At 41.5% G+C, this 24,283-nt stretch overlaps 2 protein-coding genes and 1 pseudogene across 13 annotated transcripts in view; 1 reads left to right on the plus strand and 2 right to left on the minus strand.

The window, feature by feature from the left end:
- Nucleotides 1-223: 223 nt before the first annotated feature.
- Nucleotides 224-24,283, minus strand: part of Zcwpw2 (zinc finger CW-type and PWWP domain containing 2) — a 119,548-nt gene continuing 95,488 nt past the window's right edge. For 5 of the 7 annotated variants that reach the window (XM_076577305.1, XM_042281916.2, XM_076577302.1 and 2 more), the window contains 2 exons: nt 17,653-17,750; nt 12,285-12,914 (listed from right to left, as the gene is read on the minus strand). In XM_076577305.1, the coding sequence (XP_076433420.1) occupies nt 12,750-12,914; nt 17,653-17,750 (263 nt within the window). In that variant the 3' untranslated portion in view covers nt 12,285-12,749. Of the gene's footprint in view, nt 1,697-12,284; nt 12,915-13,984; nt 14,028-17,652; nt 17,751-24,283 lie in introns of those variants that run through there. The other 2 variants (XM_076577303.1, XM_076577304.1) reach the window with 2 other exon arrangements.
- Nucleotides 560-17,484, plus strand: LOC121831008 (uncharacterized). Of its 6 annotated transcripts, none has more exons than XR_006074397.2 (5): nt 560-699; nt 1,068-1,249; nt 11,997-12,063; nt 12,818-13,033; nt 17,373-17,484. XR_006074397.2 is itself a non-coding variant. In XM_076577307.1 (5 exons), the coding sequence occupies exons 1-5, from the start codon at nt 582-584 to the stop codon at nt 17,382-17,384; spliced, it is 468 nt and encodes a 155-aa protein (XP_076433422.1). In that variant the 5' UTR covers nt 560-581; the 3' UTR covers nt 17,385-17,484. The 6 variants fall into 6 exon arrangements, 1 of the variants encoding a protein (XP_076433422.1); XR_013052992.1 differs by having other exon boundaries at nt 12,853-13,033; XR_006074399.2 differs by having other exon boundaries at nt 12,868-13,033.
- LOC107400004 (large ribosomal subunit protein eL30 pseudogene) lies at nt 14,687-17,406 on the minus strand (annotated as a pseudogene).

Consider the following 24,283-nt stretch of genomic DNA (forward strand, 5'->3'; position numbering starts at 1 on the left):
GTTTCCTCTCTCCTCAGCTCTAAGAGTGTGACACCCAGCGTGGGGACTCTGCCAGCTTCTGCTCACACTCATTACCAGCATGAATTCTGGAACTGGGAAAGCAACTGCAGGACTGACTCAGGCGGGCACTGAGCTCACTGTGACCTGTACCTGAGCTAACCCCTCTGGGTTCCCTGACCTCCAGTGGCATGCCACAAGCAGTGGTGTTTGGAGTCATGTCACTTCAGATGCAATGTCACAGGGCATCTCATTTCCCCCTTTCCCCAAATGTAAATTAGCCTAGTTAGAGCCCACAGGCTCCTCTGGGATATGAAATAGATTAATTGTGAACATTCTGAGCAATGTTTTGGAGTCTTTTCTCAAGGGACTGACCAAGTGTCTGCTTCTGTATACTTGTTAGAGGCTGAGAATTAAATCAAGAGTTTAACTTTGCTTTAATAATTCAGAATTTAATTGACTTAACCTAAAACTTTTGTGCTTAGACAGATTAAGTAAAACTTGAGTAGGGTTCATATCTACCTTCTGAGAATAGTGTTCTAATTATATCTCTGTTGCCATGGTAAACATTCTACCCAACAGCAATGCTGGGAAGGAAAAGGTATATTTTCTCTTACAGGTTTCAACTCACCATTGAAAGAAGTCAAGGCAGGAACTTGCAGGCAGGCCTATTTGACATTCCATGCCATTACCTCTCACCAGGTAACTCAACACAGCCAAGGAAACACAGTAGAACCCATGGTGAAATGTTGCTTGATGGCTCACTTGTAGGCTTCGGCTTAGTTAATTAGCTTTCTTATACATCCCAAGACCATTCTCCCAGGGAATGGTGCCTCCCACAGTGGACTGAGTTCTCTTTACATCACTTAATAATCAAGACAACTCCCCACAGACATGCTCACAGGCCAAATTGATCTGGGAAACCCCTCAGTTGAGACTCCGTTCCCAAATGATTTAGGCAGTGTCAAGATGACCATTGAAGCCAGCTAGAACAAAGACCATGGTTAATGGACCATCACCATGGATCTTTAGAGGCCAGTCCATGATGACTGTTGCTTTTGTTCTCACAGGTTATCCTCCCAGGTAAACATGACTTTCTGGCTTTTGGTGGCTGGGTACTGCTACAGGACTCTGCATCTCTGGAATCCAACAAACCCAACCACTGAAATCTTCACTGTAAGACAAGGCCTATAGTGAAGTGAGCATGGAAATCTTCGAGGTGCAAATTTAGTTCACAAAGTACTGTTGGAAGGTACATCTGATGAACCCCTTCATGTAGGTTTATCTTAAATGACAAGTATACTTCCACATTCCAATCTCTCTTAGCTTTTGAATTCATTCCTCTGCACTCAAGCAGAGCATGTCTGACATTTCTAATTCTCTCTTGGTGTTATACTTGTGGTCAAGTTTTAATCAGTCATACATTTCATTATAGCCCTTTCTAGCTTCAGTTTCAATACTGAATACAGAGTTTTTGCTTAGTGAGCTCCTATCAGGTAATCCAGCTTGGTCCAATATTACGTTTCTCTTACCTTTATCCCACACCTTCACTGTCTACTGCCAAACATGTTTCCAGATTTGTCTGTATAAATTAGAAAACTGTACTAGTTTTTCTTTTGTTTTGAGAGTAGAGTTTACTTCCTCTGGGGTCACAGTTTGTACCTTATCTTGATGAGCCTGGGAAATAGTCAAGTTACAGCTGTAGATAAAAAGAATTTTTTTTATTGACACACCCTGAAATAATGTTAACCAAACATCTGGGTACTACACAGACATTGAAGTTTACACATAAAATTACTCATCACCAATTGCTGGAGAAATGGCTCAGCAGTTAAGAGCATTCATTGCTCTTACAGAGGACCTGAGTTTGGTTCCTAGCATCCACAGGGTGGATCACAACTGTTCGTAACTCCAGCTTCAGGGGATCCAACACCCTCCACTGGCATCTATGGACACTGTACTCACATAAACACATAGACACATAGAAAATTAAAAGTAAAATAATCTTTAAAAAGAAACTGTTTGTTCCCTTCTTATTTCCTGATCCTCGGGGAACTCCTACACCATGGATCCTGGGCTTCCGTCTCTTGTGCTTTGCCATATGTATTGTATCAGTGTCCTGTGAAATAAACTTATGCACTGGTAGCTTCATTTGTCCAAAACTTCCTGTCAGACCTGTACAGTTTCTAAAGTCAATATGAATTTTGTTGCCTTGGGCAACAAAACCTTTTTATCAATCAATTTCTTTGTCTGAGAAACACAGATAATAGTGCCTAGCTCACTAGATAGTGGTAAAAACTAAATCTTTATTTCAAGCTGAAGCATTCAAGGGAGAATCAGGCATATCTAATAAGGTTTAATAGATGTTAAGTATTATTCATAAAAAGTAAAATGTGTCAACATAAATACACAGTGAGTTTGGTTTAAACTGAATAACAAGACCTTCAAATCATATTTTGCATCAATCACAAATTTTTGCCAGAAAAAATGACTGAATCAAACAAAATTTAAATACGTATCAAAGAAAAACATTTAGGTGCTTTTGCCTAAGCATTATTAGGCTAATTTTAAAAACTGGGATACAGATTTGAAGATCTCATTGTTTCCATAACCTATAGAAGTATTTATAGCTGAGAAAGAGTAATTATAATCCACACTGCATCATACATTTTAATTTGCTTTGATAAAATGTACAAGAGTAAGTTTCTAGGTGAACTATTTGTTAAGTACATGTCTTTTCAGTTATTTCTAATATTTTGCTTATAATTTGAATGGATTAATTTTTACTGAAGAAAAATATATGGTAATTTGTGGTGGTATTCTAATTGTACTGAAATGTGATTTTGATTGTATGTTAATAAATAAAGTTGCCCGAGGGTCAGAGCTATTAGAGCCATAGCAAGCAAGAGTGTGGTGGTGGTGGTGGTGGTGGCACACGCCTTTAATCCCAGCACTTGGTAGAGGAGCTAGGTAGATCTCTGTGTGTTCAGGGATACAGCCAGCATTGGAGACATATGCCTTTAAGACCTAGGGGACTGTACATACAGACAGTAACGAGGCAGTCACGTGTTTGGGTTTACAACCAATGAGAAGGCAGAACAAAAGACTATGAAAAGACAGACACACAGGAAATAGGTCTCTTTTAGAGAGCTAGGACCACCGCAGGAGGAAGGGTGAGATTTTAGCTCTGAGCTCTGACCTCTCGGCTTTCTCTTTTACATTGGTTCTGTTTCTTATTTAATAAGATGGTTGGTTACATCTACAGTAATTGTTTTTTCCAGTAGAAATATTAAAAATAATAGTGGACAATTCTTCCTACAAATAAATCCTAGTCTAACAGGTGTCCTTGTTACTTTCTGGTTACATATCCATGGCTGTTTCTTCACACACACACACAAAGACACACATGCATACACACACAAAAAAAAACATACACACTTGTATTTAAGCACACACAGTCACACAAGTTCCAGAGTCTGTCTGTATACATGTATGTGTGTGGTGTGTTTAAGAATCTGTTAATCTTTCAATCTGTATCTCTTTCTGGCCTTCTCTCTTTAATTCTCTTATTCTATTCTACCTTGGTCCACTCTTCTCATGCCCTTCTCTCTGAGTTAATGCACAAATAAAACAGCTTATTAATTTTCCAAGATGATGTTTATAAGAGGGAAGAAGCAAGAAAGAAAACTCAAGAGTTCATATGTGTAAAGAAAGTATGCCAACCACTACCAGCAGAGCAAGGCAAGAGTTTTCTCACACAATGACCTGGGACATTGAATGGAAGCTTAAGTTGTGCTAGTTATGTGTTTATCTACATGTTCAGCAGTGCTGGGGGCTGAACAGTGCTTTGCACCTGTTAGACAAGAGCCCCCCTCCTGAGAAACTTCCCAAGCCCTTTGCCTATTCTCTACTTGGAGACAAGGTCTCACCAAATTGAAGTCTAGCCTTGATTAGTGGTCTCAAAGCCTCTGCTGTAGTTGGAATGATAGACCTACACCACTAATGTTTATCTGGGGTGAAATGTAAGATGAAAATATTCAGATGTCTATGAGTGGCCATTTATTTGTGCTCACCATCATGGTATAATCATGGTAGGATCCACCATTCATCATTCAACACACTCACTTGTAATGAAAGAAAAAGTAGTCAAGCCCATTGCATGGAATGACAGAACATTCAGGAAATAGAGTTTTACTAGTTCTTCTGTAGGGAGAGTAATTGGTTGTTGGTGTGACATCTATATCTTAATAAATGTATATTGAATGAATTTGATTCTTTTATGCCATGCCAGTCCTCTCTAATATACCCCTGTTATCACAAATCTGTACAATTTATTAATGGATACTAATGGCTTTAGTGAAGGCAGAAAGCAGCAAAGAGCAGAAATAACAGATTACCAGTGGTGCTTTCCTAATTCTCTAGTCTTGCTCAAATCTTAGCCTATATTGACTTACTAGCTATGTTTATCTTTATAAAATGACAAATATGCATGCACAGATCTGTTTAAAGTGGACTGGTGTCTAGTATTCTGTCCAAAGAGATCTAAATGACAAAAGGTGCAATTGTGAGAGACTTGGTGACCTCAACAGTAAGGTCTAGAACAGAGTGAATGCACCTCAGGCGCTACCTCTCGGCCTGTGTCAGGTCTTTCCAAGCCCCTGGACTCTGCACATATGGTTCCCTCTGCTCTTGGATGCTCTTTCACAGATACTTGCATAGCTCTTTGCTCAGTTGTCATTAGAGAAGGCACTCAAACATCAACAGCATCTCCTGTCTCTTTCCATTCCTGCTTCACATTTCCATTGAGCTGGACCATATCTATTTTTATTATCACCTGTCTTCGCCATAAGAATTTAACTTGTTCCCTTTGTGTATGTTTGTACATCTGTGTGCGCTCCTGTGAGTGTGGGAGCCAGAGGCCAACCTTGAGGGTCATTACTCAGCAGCTAGCCACCTTGATTTTTGAGACAGAGTCCCTCATTCTCATTAGCCTGGAGCCTGACAAGTAGGCTAAGCCATCTGGCTAGCAAATTGTAGGGATTCTTGCCTCTGCCTCCCTAGTGATGGGACTGCAAGAATATACCATGATTCCAGGCTTTTATAGCATTGGTTCTGGGGATCAAACTTAGGTCGTCCTGCTTCTGAAGCCACATTTTACTGCTGGGTTATCTGTCCCCGCCCCCCAGCTTTACAGGATCTTTTTGTTTACTGCTTTCCACAGTCCAAGAAGAGTATCTGGCTGGAAATCCATAATATTTCTTGCTTGATTAGTAGTTAGCTATAAAACACTAGCATCATTTATTGAGACTAATATTATCTCAGTATCATAGAAGGTCATTTTCTGAAAAGAAAGGTAGGTTTTTCCTGCAGATATGTATCATCTATTTGGTGAGATGAGCTCATTACATATTAGTTTCCCATTGATGTACAGCAAATGAACTCCTGATAATAGTGGCTTAAGAGGCATTTATTACATAACAGGGCTCCTAAGGGTCAGAAATCTGAAAGCAGATGCTGAGGGATTCTGGCTCAGCCTCTTTTAGGTGCTTACATCAGGATGTCAGCCTGAGATCTTGTCATATGAAGGCTTGACTATGGCTGGCTGATGGCCTTCCCCAAAAGCAAACCACATGACTCTCCAATGGTGCTGACTAGGAGCAGGAGGCCTCTGTTTCCCCGACATGGACATCTCTAGATAGAATGGAGCACATGTACTGCTGATGTGACAGCTGAATTACTCAAAGGCACACATAGTGGAAGCCAGCCACAATGCCCTTTATGACTAAGCCTTGGAGGCTACCTGGCCATGTCTTCCATAACTTAATGGTTTGTGAAAGTCAGTGTGATTCACTGTGGAAGGAAACTGATTGAACATAGCATGATATAAATACCAGAAGGTGAGAAACACTAAGGAGACTAGCCATGCTGCGCTGGACTAAGGAATGAGTCACAGAGGACCACATGCAGGTGAGAACTAAGTTGCAAACAGCTCAAGGTTTAAGCACTGCTGAGAACTTGAACTTTTATAACCAGGGCCCCTGAATTGATGAGATTCAACCATTGTTTGTAGTACAACATCTATTCCAAGAATCTTAATAACAGAGACTGTATTTCTTCATTTATTCAATGATTCTAATATTACAAAGTCCATAAAGTGAACCACCTGACCAGAAGGGAGCAAATCTGTATTAGTCAGTGTTCTCTAGAGTCACAGAACTTATGGAATGAATCTCTCTCTCTCTCTCTCTCTCTCTCTCTCTCTCTCTCTCTCTCTCTCGTGTGTGTGTGTGTGTGTGTGTGTGTGTGTGAAGATATACATGGGGGGGGGGATTTAATTGGAATGACTTACAGACTGCAGTTCAGCTATTCCAACAATGGCTAGCTATGAATGGAAAGTCCAAGACACAGTCCCACAAGGCTGTGTGTCTCAGCTGGTCTTCTGTATATGCTGGAGTCCCAAAGAAGCAGGCTTCAATGCCAGTGAAGGAATGCATGTGCTGGCAAGATAAAGACAAGCAGGCAAAGAGAAAAGCTCCCTTCTTCCACGTCCTTATATAGGTTTCCAGCAGAAGGTGTAGCCCAGATTAAAGGTGGGTCTTCCTGCCTCAAGATCTGGATCAACAATGTTTTTGAGAAACACTTACAATACTGGGCAAGGGATGGGACTGTGCCTCAGAAAATAAAACCCCCAGATGAAGGTTTGTGTGGTGGTTTGAATAAGAATAGCTCCATGGGCTCATGTATTGGAATGCTTAGTTGCCAAGGAGTGGAACTGTTTGAAAGGAATAAGAAGGATTAAGAGGTGTGTGGCCTTGTTAGAGGAGTTGTGGCCTTGTCGGAGGAAGTATGTCACTGGGAGTAAGCTTTGAGGGTTCAAAACCCAAGCCAGGCCCAGTCTCTCTCTCCTCTCCTTTCTCTACCTGAAGATCAAGATATAGCTCTCAAAGACTGCTCCAGCACTGCATTCCCTGCAATGGTGATAATGAACTAAGCTTCTGAAGCTGTAAGAAGACTCCAATTGAATGCTTTCTTTTCTAAGAGTTGCCTTGGTCAAGGTGTCTCCTCCCAGCAATAGAGCAGTGATGAAGAGAGTTGGGAAGCAGCCCCAGAAGTAAAGTGCTTCTCTGACCTTCTCCTGAATCCATCTCTCACATCTTGTTTTCCCTCCATGTAAGCAGCAGAAACCAGAATCCCTCTTCCCAGAGGGGACCTGAATACCTTCTCCTCAAAGGCAACTAAAGCTTTAAAAATATTATCCCAACCACCTCTGTTCTCTGTGGAAGAGGTAGCCATGAAAACATTCTTTCTGGAGTAGGTTATGAGACTTATACTCTAGAAAAGGCCCTGCCTCAAACCCACAAGACTGCTCAGAGGGGCCATAAAGTATCTATACAGAGGTTTGCTGTAACCCCCAATGCTGCCATAACCACTAGATCACATACCTGTCTAACCATGTTTCTACATTTGGCATTCTTCACTAAATCTAAGCATAAAAAGTTTTTCCAGTTTTTCCAGAATTTTGGCTCTTCATTATGGAAGCTCCTTGGTCACATGAAACTGTGACTAAATACACAAGTTGTGTTCTTCTTCTGCCAGCTTGCCTTTGCTATTGGGGTGTTGGCCATGGTTCTCACAACTAGGAGAGGGGTCATACCTTCCAACGCCAAAAGAGGAATAGACCAGCACCCAAAGCCAGACCTTATGAATAGAAACTACAAAAACACTAAACAAGCATGTACATGGATGGAAGAACAGATGTCACACTTCATTATAAAAACTAACAACGTAAGCCAGAAAAGGTGGAATTTACTATAAAACACTCATTGATCAGGCTCATGCAGGAGACAAGCTGCATAATCTCCTGAGTCAAAGGCATCAGTAGAGTGATGTGACTCTCTACAGTGCTCCTTCCCTATCTGTACCTGTTGTTCGAATCTTAGATGGTCTTATAATAATAATAATAAAAAAAAAAACCAGCGCCAGTTATCAGGGTGAAAGCTGAAAGATCAGAGAAGCAGAACAGCCAGCCACTAGTTCTTACCTCTGCGAAGTTCTCATCCTAAAGAGAGTGAGTTCCTGTTTCCTCATGCCTTATAAACCTTTCTCTGCCCTGCCATATTACTTCCTGGGATTAAAGGCATGTGTGCTTCACAAGCAAAGGCATGAGATCTCAAGTGCTGGGATCAAAGGTGTGTGCCACCACTGCCTGACCTCTGTGTCTAATCTAGTGGCTAGCTCTGTCCTCTGATCCTCAGGCAAGTTTACTAGGGTACACAAAATATCACCACATACACTCAAATGGAAAGATTACAAAATTCAATCATTTCATCAAAATGTTTCACAGAGCAATGAATCTCCACTAATATTTTTTCACAATGACTTACTGAAAATGCATGTCAGAACTAAAACAAGAGACATATCATTTCTGCTAATATTTCATTTCATCCCTGTTGACCATCTAACATACTAATCTTATATCATGTATTTTTCTCTGAGCTATGCTGATACTCATTTTGGTTCATTTTGACCACTCTTTAGGGAATTAGCAACAACAACAAAACCTCCACCCACCTCATAAGTAATCACTTTGTTCAGAAACAGATGAACCCATGCACATCTGATTTAGCTAATAAAACACTGGTGGACACAAATAACACTAAAATTGTACATTGGTACTGGCCCATCAATTGCTCTTCCAAGAAAGACTAGGAAAACTGTATAGATGAATGCAAGGATTGAATGGCAGATTTTTGTGCAAAGTGGTTTATAATTGTGAAAACATAGAAATAATTTGAATTTCCACTAAGAGGTTAATTCATTGTGTGAATATAAGTAGAATAAAATACCAAGCAATAAGTAAAATCATGTTGCAGGATAATTTTATAGTATGCAAATATTCACATTAACAACTAGGAAGCAAAAGAAAAGGCAATGGAGATCTTTATTTGGCTATCAATTCATAAATGTTTTTTAAAAATAAATATTTACTTGAAATTAAGTTTGCAAGGATTTTTCAAATATCAACATCAATTTATCTACTGTTCATAAGACTGCAAGTGACTTTCATTTTCATATTGAAACAGTATCTTCTTTAATGAGCTGAGTGTCAGGTGGTCTACCTACATCTGTATCCATGCTCTTTGGTGGCATGTTTCCATCTGACTGGTATGAGCTTTGTGACTTGATTTGAACAAAAGGGATGTCAGTAAAGAGGATGCAAGCAGAAGCTTCCTTCCTTGTCTGATGCTGTCACTGGGATCTTTCACTGGACTCGTCCCAATTCCCTGATCTTTGTGCTCTTCATAATCCAGACAGGATTCAGTGTCATGTAGAATATATGTAGAAGTTGGATCAGAGTAACTTGAACACATTCTTGAGGAGTAAGAGTAGATGTGGTGGTCTGAAAAAAAAATGACTCCTAAAGGGAGTGGCACTATTAAGTGGTATGGCTTTGTCAGAGGAAGTATGTCACTGAGAAGGTGCGCTTTGAGGTCTCTTTTGCTCAAGCTTCTTTCATTGACAGTCAGTTGACTTCTTGTTCCCTCAAGCCAAGATGTAGCTAGCACCATATCTGCCTGTGTGCCACCATGCTCCTGCCATGATGAACCTCTGAAACTGTAAGCAAGCCACCACAATTAAATTTTTCCTTATAAGAGTTGCTGTGGTCATGGTGTCTCTTCACAGCAATAAAAACCCTAAGACAGTGAACAATGGCCAAGGGACCACTGTGCAATCTACATCTGAGGTAGGTTTTATATTACTTCTAAGGTCTCTAGAACAAGCAACTCTTAGGGAATATAACTTTGTCCTGGTGATTGACAGGCCCATTTGGATTGATTCTAACAGGAAGAGAAATCATATGTCCTTGAATCAGAAAGCCCACAGCTAGATGGAAAGCTTATATGATGTGGGGGTCGGGCGGTGGTGGCACACACCTTTAATTCCAGCACTTGGGAGGCAGAGGAAGGTGGATCTCTGTGAGTTTGAGGCCAGCCTGGGCTACAGAGTGAGTTCCAGGAAAGGCACAAAGCTACACAGAGAAACCCTGTCTTGAAAAACCAAAAAAAAAAAAAAAAAAAAAAAAAAAAAAAAAAAAAGATGTGGGGCTCCAGAGCCAGGTTTAGTTATCTATTAATGACCTTCTGGGCAGCTGCGGATGTCACACCTCCTCCCAGGGCCCAAGACAGCAATTAGAACTCTGCTGCTCCAGTCCTTGGCTTACATCCTGCACGTTATGAGGGAAAGGGGTCTACCCTCTGTCCTCCAAGCCTGTTAATATCTTATCAGCTGTCTCACAGTGAGGCTCTTTCTTGCTCGGATGCCTCCATGAGGACAAGCCTGGGCTAGCCTGGGTCAAGAGGGAAAAGTGAAATATGAAGCAGAGTCAAATTCAGACTTCCCCACCTAGGATGCTCTAGGTCACCAAGAATCTGTCTGCTTCCCAGAAAAGTGAGGGAGCCTAGAAAGATCAATGGAGCCATGGCCAAGCAGATTAGAAGCTGACCACAGATGTAAGTGAGACTCACTGAAATTGGCCAAACAAACACCACAGCTTCACACTCAAGGTGACTGAAGTACACAAAGTGCCAATGTTCCTGCTAGATTGTCAAATCAATATGAAAGTGATAACTGTCAACATGTAAGTCAGGGACTTTGCTATAGCCTAGGCGGGGAGGTCATAAAGTGGAAACACATATAGCCCTCACCTCTAGGAACCTACACAAAGAATGGGGTTTCCTGCCATAGCCACTGCTCTCAGACAGTTAGCAGCAGCTGTCTGGATGCACTACAGACCAGGCCTTTCAGTTGCTTGAGCTGGTTAAAAATGCATTAGCTCCTCACCAACAGGATTCTGAGAGCAGATAGAATAAAGGAAGCTGCTCCAGCCACCCGATGAACTTGAAGTAATGAGGTCTATAAGTTGACTTGATCAGATGAAAATGATATTAAGCTTTCATGGAGGACAAATGAAAGTATCTACCTGTAACATCCCTGACATGCAGAGACCCTTTGCCATTTAAAACTCTGCTGCTGTGGTACATTATTCCCAGGCAGCTGAGAGTTTAATAAGACTTTGTGCAGACACCTAACCTGCCAGTTCTGGCTGCCTGCTGGCAACCCTAAGGCTCTTGATGTGGAAGCTGACAATATGAGGTAACATCAGGGCAATGATTCCCTGAGACACAGGGGCACAGGCTGGCACAGTAACGTCTGTCTGCTGCCCTCTCATGCATGCCAGTCTCAGAACGATCTGATTCCAAGTCAGCTTGGGTGTTTCATTCTAGACACACTGAATCTCCTGCACATAGAGTGCTTCCCTTTGCTGTGATGTCAAGGTCTTCCTTGAACAAATCTTGCCTGCTTTGTCCAGCCTTAACTCCCTTCATCCCCACCCCCACACCCCCACAACCCTGCCATGGCCCTCCACTTACTAAGGTTACTTGCCTGCTCCCCTTTCTCTCCCTGAAGGGCTACAGCCCTTCACACTTCCTTTTCTCTGTCTCAGAGTCAGGCCACACCCTCCTTGCAGTTCTCTCTAGAAGAGTTGAGAACAAGGCAGGCTGTGCTGTGGCCTTGTAGTCTCCCTCCCAACAGCAGCAGAGAGCAGGATCAGCTCCCACTTCCTAGAGCAGGGACAACCTTAAGTCACAGCTGGTCTTCATCAGAGCTTCCTGGTTTGTCCCATGAAGGATAGGTCAGACAGAATCACAGGGATGAAACCTACCCACCTGTCTCAGTATCTGTGAGTCAGAAACCTTTGTCCTCTGGTCCTGAAGGGTCTGTCTGTCTATCTGTCCTTTCAGAGTTTATTGTGTGACCATGCAGCTACTTTCCCAGTACTCTCCCTCTGCAAGGCCTGCTCATGGCTGTCCATGGTTTGAGGCTCTCTCCTACCAAAGCTCATTCTGAGGGTAATTTTGTGTCAGCTCTTTTCTGTGAACCTACATTACATTTCTAACACCCACCTCTGTGTTGCTCTGTGGCTTTTATCTTCTCAGGTGGCCCACCATTTTATCTTCAAATACAGCCAGCCACTGAAACTGTTCATGGGATCCTATCCTTGAGGTATGATGCACATTTTACTCCTCTATAGCACTGGGTATTTCATACAGAAGAAGTTTAACTTCTCTTGCTGTATTTTGAGTTACATGTTCCAACCTCACCTATAGAGATACTGAGTCAATAGGGAAGTGTCCAGGACTCAAACATTCCAAAGTTCCAGAGATGCTGCTGTTTGGGAACCATGTTGAATAATAATACCTATTTCTAATACAATGAGACAGACATTTTTGTCTTTTAAGAATTATCAAACTTTATTATATGACTATTTTTTAAATATTTCCTTATAACTTAAAATATTCCAGACAACTACAAAAACTTTCCATGTGTGTTACATTTGAGTTCTGAGACTGGTAACAGACATTTTAACAGTCACATCTGAACTATTAAAGGCCTAAACACTTATTGTACAGCACCTGTTTATGAGATAAGTTTCATAAAGAACTCTAAAAATCAGCAGACAAAAAAGTCTACAATACAAAAATCAAGACTTTAAAATCCTACAATTCTAGCACCCTAACTTAAATGTCACTTGATAGGCTCCCAAAGCCATGGTTATTCACAAAGTATAAATTTATAACAAATGTCAATTTTTATGCCTATTTCACTAAACATTTTTAAATGTTTGACAGGAAAATATAAAGATTGCTAGTGTTTTTATAATTAACTTTTGGAAATACTTGAATAACATCTTAAAATTCAGATATTAGGGCATCTATCTTTTTTAAATTGTTAGTTATGTTCTCAATACATTCTCCAGCTTTTAGTCCTGTCTCATGGTAGCTCTGAATACAGTCCTCTTCATGGTAGCTCTGAAATGGATTGCCTGTGGGAGCTTCCAGGCTGCATTGAGACAACTGCAAAAAGAGCCATACAGTTCATCACAACTACAGAAGGTCTGCTATACAGTTCATCACAACTACAGAATTCACCATGCAGTTCCTCACAACTACAGAAGACCCGCTTGGTTACTGAGGTTAGTTCTCCTCCAGCAGAGCAGTACATATGATTTCCTCTGCAGGTGATCAGGGGATAAGATTTGTATGTAGTATGATGTCTATTAAATATACTTGTGTAAGACTAAGTTGTTGCTTAGGTTCTGTCTCTTTTCTCCAATGCTACCTACTTACATTTCTAAGTTTATACTTAGGGACAGTATATTGGTTTGTTTTTGTAAAAAAAAAAATTATATAGAATATATATTGAAATAGTTTCAGTCTCATAATCTGTGGTCAGTCTTTCTTAACTATCTACATTATCCACACACACACAAAAAAATCCTTTCTGTAGCTTAGATGGGATGGGCAGTAGTGAAACATTGTGCCCACATACATACTAACATGAGTTTCATTTTCAAGGTTCTCTATAGCTAGATCATCTTCTCTTCCATTTGAGAGACAAGAATATGCATGTAGTTCAAAATAAAATATGTACCTTTTAATCCAAATACTTATATAGTAAACCTCCTAATTTGCATATGAATTATCCATTTAAAAATGAGGTAGATTTATAAAAATCTGATTAATGTCTCCATTGTCGCCAAATCAGGTATGGCCTGTAAATGGTGCTAATATTAGCTAAAGAAGAGCATGCTTGGGAAGGGGACTCAGATGAGGAGACCCCATCTGCCAGAGCACATAGGAATGAGTTTTGATGTCTGTGAGTGTATGCTCTTTCCATCTTCATCACTGGCATAAGTACTCAGGAAATCCTCGGAAATCGACAGGCAGCAATAAAGTGAAGAGCACACTTACACCTCTGAAAAAGGACTCACACGATGTCTGCTCAGAGTCAGCCTAGTCCGGATTGAAATTATCTGCTGACTCTCTTTGGTGTATTTAGCTTATGAGGGCACCTTCTACACACACACACACACACACACACACACACACACACACACACACACACACACACATACACATTATACCTCCAGTTTTAAGTTGAAGTCATATTAATTCTTCATAGAAACACTGAAAGAAAAAAAGAAGGAAAAACAAAGACCCCGTGGTGTTTGTGATTATCTCTTTGCTTTTAAGGAGGAAGTTGCTACCACTTCAAGGGCTGGTTTCAAGGCTGCTCTAGTTATGAACAGTGACCATGCCCTAAGCATCCCGGGCCTGTCAGGAGCTACCTGTAAGCAGCCTGGAGGAGGCACTCACCTGGCAGTAAATTAAAACAAGTTAACTTCCACAGTTCCTAAACACCTTTTGAAAGCACAGAACAATACAAGAGTCTAAAACAAAAAGAAGGCCACCTTGGGCTGTATTAAAACTATGTATTTTATCATAAGAAATAAAAATCAAAAGTGATTTCTATTCCATCAAAACACTAATTCTAACGACAAACCAGAAGCTAATTCTTCAGGATGTCACTATAAAAACAGCCAGGTTGTATTTTTGAAACGACAAACTGCTAATACTGCTGGGGGGGGGGAGAGAGAGAGAGAGAGAGAGAGAGAGAGAGAGAGAGAGAGAGAGAGAGAGAGAGAGAAAGAGAGAGAGAGAGAAGAAGGAGGAGGAGGAGGAGGAGGAGGGGAGGGGAGGGGAGGAAGAGGAAGAGAAGAGAGAAGAGAAGAGGAAGAGAAGAGAAGAGAAGAGAAGAGAAGAGAAGAGAAGAGAAGAGAAGAGAAGAGAAGAGAAGAGAAGAGAAGAGAGACGAGAAAAGAAGGAAATCAACCAACCACAAAACACATTGCGTAACTTTAGACTGACAGCTGTGGAACCTGCCTGGGGCTGGACTAGACCCTCTGCATATGGGAGACAGTTGTGCAGCTGGGTCTGTTTGAGGGACCCCTGGCAGTGTGGTCAGGATATATCTCTGGTGCATACGCTGGCTTTTTAAATCCCATTACCTATGGTTAGGCACCTTGCTCACACTTGAGGCGGGGGTTAGGGGCTTGGTTCTACCTCTACTGAATGTACCAGGCTTTGCTGTCCCACCATGGGAGAACTTACTTTTTTAGAGGGGATGAAGGGTTGGTAAGGGAGGGAGTTAGGCAAGGATAGGGGTGCAGGAGCAGGGATGAGAGGAAGATCTGTGTTTGGTATGTAAAATGAATAAAATTTTTGTCTTAAACAAAAAAATTAAGAGATAATCTTAAAAAAAACACACTGCATAAAACCATGAAGTGTTCAACTAAGATGTAATTGCTAAAAAAGGAATAATTTTTATATTAATTATACATATGTAAGACCCATGTCACCAATCTATACAACTTGTTCTACAAGCACAGCCCATACATGGGAAGAAGTTATCTATAAAGGAGCTGCAGTGGAGAAATGGCGTTTCTAAGCTGATTCCTAACCCTGTGGATCCAGGCAGAGCTGTGCTGTTGGAGGTGATTGAGAATACTTCCCATGCTTTCCAACTCAGAAGGAGCTGACATTCATTTCCTCTAACACATTAATCTCTAGGATGATAAATTCTGTATGCTTTCCTTAATTTTTTGATTCATCTTTAGCTGGGCATGGTGTTGAACACCTACAACTCTGGCATTCAGGAGTTAGAGCTGAGGCAGGTGGATTAATATTTGAGGCCAGCCTCTACTACACAGACAACCTATATTACCAATGGAGACCCTATCTCAATAACAGATTTAAAAAAAAAAAAAAAACAGCTCCGATCCATATCTTCAAACTTGCTAAGGATCTAGATGAAACTGGCAGGCTGACAAAATGTATAAACTACCCGCCCATTTCTAAACCCATCTCTTAGAGAGAAGAGATGTGCTATTACTGGTGGGGATGTAGTGGCCCTAAGTGAGAATGTGGGAAACAAGATGAACTCTTAGAAGAGTTCATTTTCTCTTTGATCCACTGCTGCCCCTTGTCACCTCTGACACAGCCCCATTTGTCTTATCTAATTCTTAAACAGTTTTCTAGAGCGGGAGATGAATAACTGCCAAGTGACACAAGTCCTCAGTAGCAGAACTGGCAGTTACATTAAGTTTATGTTATTTTTTTTAAAGGAGCTCTGGTAAAGTTTTATTAAAGAACTTTCCTGGTTTATTTTTCACCAGTCTGTTCTGGCATGCTTCTAATAATATCAGAATCACCTGGGTCAATGCTAGCCAGTGTGCATACTCTGCAGTATTTTCAACATGCTGTGCCCAATTCAATGTTATTGCCACTGTAGTGATGGACACCAGTTTTAGCCAATATGGCATAGTATTCTATTTCAGATTTCCTCAAAGCTGGACAGTTGTTGTCGAGGATAACCCAATTTCGCTTTGCCCTGTGTGATCATCTTCAGAGTCTGTTTGTACCCCAGCACATACTTTCCACTTTTCATAACAAGTTGGAGCCTAGAGTTGACTCCAGCGACTTTTTCGTCTTCTTTGTGGCCACCATCTTCCTCTGCCTTAGGTGCAGGACAGACCCCAACCAAGACCAGCCACCAAGATCAAGTTTATGTTATTAATAAATAATAATAAAGCAATGAAAATTCAGATGATTACATTGGAGATTCAGTTGGTGTGCTCTCTGACTCTGGGCACACTATGTATTTGAATGAACTAACGAAACCTATGTATTGTCTAGTTGCCATTAATGTTCTAAATACTTAGGGAACAACTATACCACAGGTTAAAGTGTCTACCCTGAGATGATTTTTATCACACTGATTGACTCCATGCTGCCCTTTATAAATGGCCTGAGCTTTCTATCACAAACTCTCACTTCATTTATGCAGATATTGAATAGTAAGAACATATGGCTTTCTGAGTCTAAGAGCTAAAAACAGGAGCTCTAGCTCTGCTCTCTCAACACTGAGGTTTTGCCTTACAGTAGTGAAGACAGGCACTTGTCTCAGTGCATGGACCAAACAGGGGAGGGTCCCATCAAACTGCTCCCCTTTCTGGGGACCTGCTCCTATTGTGCTCCACTTCTATTACCTGGAAAGATCACAAGCATGGGAGAAGTCTATTGCTGTTGAATTGTCAACTTTGCTGAATTAAGAAACCACCATAAAATTAATGACATTTAGAAAGCAGGTGTGTCAGCTTGGGCATTCCTAGGGACAGTTAGATCATGGGAGCTCTGAGCTAACCAACAGATAAGTACTATGACAGACTCCTAACACAGTTGACCTGATGAGGTCAGAATCCAAAGGTGCTATTTGGAGGTAGTTACACACAGGAGGTGAGGCCTAGCTTCAGGAAGTAGGCCACTGGGAGCATGTCCATAGGCCTCTATCTTGCCCTAGCTACTTCCTGCATTCTCTTTCCTATGTTTCCTGTCTTACCAGGCTATGAAGTGCTCTCAACCATGACCTCCCTGCCACGATGACCTGGCCTCTCTTTTGGTTATGTCTTTCAGGTACCAATATAAGGTCTCTCTACAGTGGTCCACCTCAGCCACAGGAAGCCTCTCCATCCTCCATCCCAACCCAAAGACCTGAAATTAAAGACCATCTCTGCTTAAACACAAACTTCTCCCAGGAAAGCATGCATTCTGACAGCTCAACAGCTACTAGTTTGTTAGCATCATGACAATCAATGGCTCAAATTTCAGATGCAAGAAAAGGTACCCTATATAATTAAGCTGTACAGCCAGTTACAGACCCTGAGGCTGTGGAATGGTAACTCTTCATACCAACCTGTTCTCGCTCTGGCTCTTCAGCTCTTGCTGTGGGCTCTTGTACTTGCTGCAGCATTTTCTCCAGCTCTTTCAGTAAACATTCCGTCTCAGACACAACTAAAATCATGAATACAGTCAAAACTACATCTTTAATTAATTCCATCTAATTCATAATTTTAACCACTCAGAAAGAACTCTTCTAAGTACTACAGGATTAAAAATAAAAAATAAACTTTCATTTTTTAAAAAAAAATTTTAACTTTAGTTTACTTAAAAATAACAGATTTCTTCATGGTTTTTTCTTACTACATGCTTAGTTGTTGTTATCATACAGTTTTTATATGTGAATTCTATTATGAATTTCCAGATGAAATTTTTATAATTCTTTGAAAGGAATAAGTAATTTTCTTGATATGTATAGACTATAAAATACCTTTGAAATATAAGAAGCTCATTAGAAGTTGTTGCATGCTTTTTCTGATTGGGTCCTGTAGTGGTATTTGCTCCGTCCATGACCTTGGGCTATACAACCAGAAGGAGGTGGTGCTTCTTGATGTTGTAGTTGTACCTGACCTCTTAAAAGGAAAGGGAGAGGGGTCATGAGGCCCCTTTTCCCTGTTTCCTGCTGTCTGAGGTGACCGAACTGCATGGTGGATTTGCTCTCAGTCGGGTCAGAGGATGACTTCAGCTCTCTACTCGGTTCTGTATTCGTGAGCATATTTCCTCAATTGATATCCTAATAAATTCCCCAGTACCCCTTAAGCAGACTCCTATGAATTTCTTGCTTTAGGGTCCCAGGGCACCAACCTCAATTTTGTTTGTAAAAGACATCACAACCAAGGGGCTATGGACAGTTGACAGAAGTAAGTTTTCATTAAAGGGTGTGGCCCTATAGGTCCACCATGCTCCTGTAAATGGCCCCACACCCATCAGCATTTGGTCTATACTACTGAATTGTTTTTAAAAAAAGGACACAAAGTTAGGAGAGCAGGGGCATAGGGAGTGTGGTGGTGAAGATGACCGAAAAGTCTACTAAAGAAAAAGCCATATATTAAGGGGCAGGGCTGAATGCAGACTCCTTCTTCTTTTCCTTCTCGTTTTCCACTTTCCTGTGTGTGGGGCCCTGTGAGGGAGGGACCACCCGTCTGGGGTGAGCACGCACTCCTGTGGGTGCCTGTGGAGGTCTGAGGTTGGTATCAGGAGTCATCTTCCACTGCTCTTTTACACTATTCACTGAGAAAGGCTCTCTCAAGTCAAGCCCAAAGCTCCCTGACAAAGCTACTCTTACTAGCCAGCTTGAGGCCCAGGAATGTTTTTCATGGTTTCCAGGGATCCCTTTGCTACTCACACTTGCATGGCAATTAACCACTGAGCCATCTCCAAAGCCCCACAGGGTTCATCCATTCCTAATCCAAATATGTTGATTGCCTAGTCTGATTTTAAAAAGAAAGCACTATGCTTATAAATGTCTTTTTTTTTGTATTATTATGAAATAAGTAGGAAAGGTGTTTACTACTTCGTTGAATATGTTGAGATTAAAATAATGACCCTACCACCACTTAAGAAAGACAGCCTAAGATAAGGATAGAATTGAGTTCTAATGAACAATATGTATCTGAATTCTCCACCTAAATAAAACAGCATTTTCACTTGACACAGAGTCTTGCTGAAGCAAAGATCGAAGAAAACAGTACACAAGTAGCTTGCTGCATGGCACCAGAAACAGATGAGCCATCTGAGAAGCCTGCCCAAAGACAGCATTACCTGGAGGGAATGCCATGTCCCTCACCTTCCACTCTGACCCCTGCATCTGACATACCACCTTCTATTCTCTGTCATTTTGACAGGTCACCAACAGTCACACCACCCAGCACAGCTGGTATTTCAAGGAACATTTAAATGTACCCAGGCAGGATGCAAGAATTTTTCAGACATGGTTCCTCTGTGTAACAGCTCTGGCTGTCTTGGAACTCTCTCTGTAGACCAGTTTAGGCTGTCCTCGAACTCACAGAGATCCATGATAAAGCACTATTAATAGCAGTATTGACTGAAGTCATGGCGGTAAGGAAACAGAAAATCTTCCTGTGGTTGTTGCTACAACACAGAAAAATCACTTTTCCTTTTACATTTTCCACATTATAATCTGCAGGAATATGCTGGCCAGGATCTCTCTGCCTAAGCATCTTTGTGTTCAATCAGCACATTACCTACAGTGAATCTATTGTGGAGCAGGAACTCAGCAGAGTCAGTATAGACCAGGGAGCCTCCTCACCATGACCTCTGCCCAGCCAACCTTAAGTTGACCAGTCACAAAACTAGTCTTGAAACAACCTGAAAGAAGCTCCTCCCACCCTCGGGAGTAAGTTCTCTGCTTAAAAGCAAAACAAACAGAAACTGCAACTGACATGTTAGTTACCTCCCTAGATCACCTGTTGTCTTTAGTAATCGCTGAAGACAATGGAGTGTTACATTCTGGGTCAGAGTACTCAAGAGTTTGGTGAGCCTAAGAATCACCTGGGTAATTCACTGAAACATAGATACACCATGTTTACTGCACCCAAACTAGAGGGATTTCTAGAGGAATATATGCTTGTACCGAAGCTTTTCAAATAGAATTAACATCCTATGTTAATATGTATTTTTTTTCTTTTTTTCCATTTATATTTACATGTATGTGTGTGCACGTGCACAGGCTCACAGGTGCACTCAAGCACACAAGTGCAGGTACACCAGTGCCAGAGTGTGCATGTAGAGGTCAGAGGACACCTTGCAGGAGGTGCTCCTCTCCTGCCTGGTTGAAGCATGGTCTCCACTGTTGTTTGTTCATGCAGCAAACTCTAGGCTAGCCTCACTCTCCTGTCTGTACCCGAGTCTCTCTGTGGGAATGCTGTGATTCCTGATGTGCACCACCTCCTCCAACTTTCACTGGCTTCTGGGAACTCAACTCATGTTGTCAGGCTTGAGCCACAGTGCTCCTGCCCATGGAGCTACCTCCACAGCTCCAATGCTGGTAGATTTCTTTTTCATAAACTGTTCATTTGTGGGTAGCTATTTGTGGTTACCCTTAGACTGACTCTCTAGTTCCCCTCACAGTTTTTTTTTTCTACTTTACATTCTGAATCTATGGAAAATGACATTGAAATGTAAGGTCCTGTTGAAAAGATGGATTTTAAGCTATGCTATAAAGGAAAATGGCAAACAAACCTCTTTGTTGTTCTAACATTAGGCTAAAGCACAGTCAGGTTATGATGAGGTGAGTCACTGCCAAGTTCACTATGATCTCTGTTTGCAAGCAATCTGGAAAAGTGTCTGCACTGCCTTTTGATCAAAGGGTTGACAGAGTAATGGAGGACCTCATCAATTGGCCAGGACGCTTAACAGCTTGACGGATGTTGATTTCTACTTCCAAACAACAGGAGGCTTGCTTTTCTATAAGTATTCCTATACTGTAAGCTGAAATTCAAAAATAATTCTCATGAAATGGCAGTTCCTGTAATCTACAGACTCAGTTATCAGAATTGGTCAATGATATCCTCCAAAGCTGGAGACAGAATGAATGCCTTCGCTGACTGTGCAACCAATCATCTCCTATCTGTGATGACTATCCTGTAGTTTCCTGACTTGTTTCAATTCACTGTTGAGAATAGAAAGGGAGAAGGAGGGAGATGGGAATAGGGGAGGAAGGGGGAGGGAGGGAGGGAAGGAGGGAGGAAGGAAGGGAGGAATGAGAGAGAGAGGGAGGGAGAGGGGAGAGGGAGAGGGGAGAGGGAGAGGGGAGAGGGAGAGGGGTGAGGGAGAGGGAGAGGGAGAGGGAGAGGGAGAGGGAGAGGGAGAGGGAGAGAGAGAGAGAGAGAGAGAGAGAGAGAGAGAGAGAGAGAGAGAGAGAGAGAGAGAGAGAGAGAGAGGTCCTATCTAGAATAGTACATCTGAAGCAGGAAGATAAGCAATTGTATCATCTGAGTGTGTAAGACAATTGAGGCCAAGAACTGGGGCCCAGGTTACCTTCTCCTTACTGAAAGCCATTGCAACAGTGGCTCCCTTGCACTTGGCACTTTGTAAGGTTATTTCTCTCCCCTTTGCTTGACATCTTCTAAAGAGAAGTCACACTGAAATGACTAAATGGGCAGAGACTTGCTAGCTCTAGGGAGAATATAAGGATTGTATGTCCACAATTAAGGTGTTAGCTATTAAATAATCCTCTACATTAATAGACCCCAGAAGCCTGGTCCCTTCAGATTACACCACACTATGAGATGATCCTCTTTGTCCTTTAGTTCTATGGATCAAGTAACACAAAGCCTGTCACTTGCTATGAAGCTTAATTTGTAGAAAAGAAAGACTATCTATCGAGCAAAAGGAAGTAGCTCCAGAAGACCAAGGACCAGTAATGCACCAGCTGGAGAAGAAAAAAGGAGACATGTACCCTTGAACGAGAGGCCACTTGGCATCAGAAGACAGCCATCACAGGAGCACACTGGCCCATCTTCCCCTCTCTAATAAAAGCTCTGTGTATATCTGAGTTCTCTAAGTGGATGCTTTGATGCTGGCATACCTTTATATTTATGGATTGGCCCTTGAATAAACATGATTTTATTTCCCTCCAGCTCTCCTTTCTGAAGAATTGGCTTTCAAGCAATAAGTACTGGACCTGAGACCCATAATACTATAAAGAAATGGGATATGGACATTTGGAAAGAGAGGTTGCTCTAAAGTGTTATCCTTTGAACAAAACTATTGCAATATTTATGAGATCATCATGCCTTCTTGTACGAGTCTATCACTATGAAGCCTGTTGACATTGGCACTCCCTCTGGAAGGAGGGGTGGGACAGGTCATTGGATCTTAATGTGAGTGTCCAGCCATTTCATCCAGGCATTTCTACATAATGCTGCCCTAACTTCACATGACCCTGGAGTCTCACGATAGAGTATAGAGGTTGGAGAAAAACCAAGGGTGGCCGTCCTCAGTGTGTCCAGGATGACAGCTTTGGAGTCACCCATGCTCCCATCAGTAACCCCTTCTCCATGCTCTGTATGAAAGCTCAGTCAATGCATTTCTTTCCCAGGGTGAATTAGACTTTGATTTGTTAAGACCTTTGGAGGAGGGAGTAGCATTGTTCACATTATACTTGTCCCAAGGGAAGGAATTTTAGCAATAGGGATCCACAGAAATATTGATAGAAACTAAAGTTTGAAAAGTATTTTTGTTGTTTCTTGCTTGCTATTGGGTATTTATTTTTATTTGCTCATTTTTCTCATTTTCATTTGTTCTTTGAGATTTTTGTACGATGTGTTTTGATATAATCCACTGCCTCCCCCTCTCTGTCCAAATCTATCTCACCTTTCTACCTACCCAACTTGCCATCTTTCTCTCTCTTTTTTAACCAATTGCTCTTTTTTAACCAATAGACATATGCTCTGGTTTGTGTAGCCTTCACTAGAGGATGGTGTCTACCCACCCTGGCCACACCTTTAATGAAAACTGAATCTCTCCCTCCCAGAGCTGTCAGTTGTTAGAGCGTCTTAGCTAGGAGTGAGACTTCATGCCTCCCTCCCCTCCACATTCTGGAATTTTGTCTGTCATGAACCTGTAGTCTGTGCATGATGTCTCAAACTGCTGTGAATTCATAAGTCTAACTATAGGTGGAGTTTTTCTGTGTCCCTGAAGTTGCTCTCAACTAACAAGAGACTTAATATAAATTATAAATGCTTGGCCCATAGCTCAGGCTTATTATTAACTAGCTCTTACAGCTTAAATTAACCCATTTCTATTAATCTATGTATTGCCATGTGGCTCATGCCTTTACCTGTCCTCCAGCATATCTTGCTTCCCCTGTGTCTCCTGGCAACTCCTCTGACTCTGCCCTTCCTCTTCCCATTATTCTCAGTTTGGCTTTCCCACCTAAATTTATCCTGTTCAGCTATTGGCCACTTAGCTTGTTTATTAAACCAATCATAGTGACATATATTCACACAGTGTAAAATAATATTATTAGCCAATGAGAGTAACACATATTCACAGTGTACAGAAGGATTATTCCACATGTAACTGCCCAGCTTTGTCCAGGAAACAGTTTCCTTATAGTCATCCACACCTCTGGCTCTTGGGATTTTTCTGACCCCTCTTCCACCATGATCCCTAAGCCTTTCATGCATGGGTGTGGTAGAGATCCCAGTTAGGGTTGGGCATTCCAGTCTCTTAAGGTTCTCTTTTTTCAATGGGTGGTGATTATTCAGGTTTTGACACAGGGTCTCATGTATCCTTGGCTTTCTTAAACTCCCTATGTAGCTGAGGATGACCTTAGAGGCATGTGCTACCATATCAAGCTTATGCTGGGCATGGAATCCTGGGCTTCATGGTTTCTAGGTGAACACTCTACTAATGGAGCCGTATTCCCAATCCGAAGGAATGTTAACAATGAGAAGGAACCACTGTTTGCTGAGAAAGAGCAAACGGACTGGCCTAGCGATTAATGCTCTTAATTGTTGATAATGAGATGAAAGAATAAAATGGATTAGTTGAGTGTTTTCACATCTGTACAGGGAAATCATGCCTGATAGTGTTAACCTAGCCAACTACCATGGCTACTGAGGTCCTGGATCTTAGAGGAGAAATTACTATTAGTACTTTCCTCAACCAATATAATTCCT

This window comes from Peromyscus maniculatus, chromosome 7, assembly GCF_049852395.1.
Source record: "Peromyscus maniculatus bairdii isolate BWxNUB_F1_BW_parent chromosome 7, HU_Pman_BW_mat_3.1, whole genome shotgun sequence".
Classification (NCBI taxonomy): Eukaryota; Metazoa; Chordata; class Mammalia; order Rodentia; family Cricetidae; genus Peromyscus; species Peromyscus maniculatus.

Excerpts from the sequence above, each read along its gene's own strand:
- LOC121831008 (XM_076577307.1), top strand. The coding sequence starts at position 582 with ATGCTGGGAAGGAAAAGGTATATTTTCTCTTACAGGTTTCAACTCACC. Across the intron at positions 700-11,996 it reads ATGCCATTACCTCTCACCAG|GTGGCCCACCATTTTATCTT; the intron begins GTAACTCAACAC and ends TTATCTTCTCAG. Across the intron at positions 12,064-12,867 it reads CATGGGATCCTATCCTTGAG|CTCTGAAATGGATTGCCTGT; the intron begins GTATGATGCACA and ends TCTTCATGGTAG.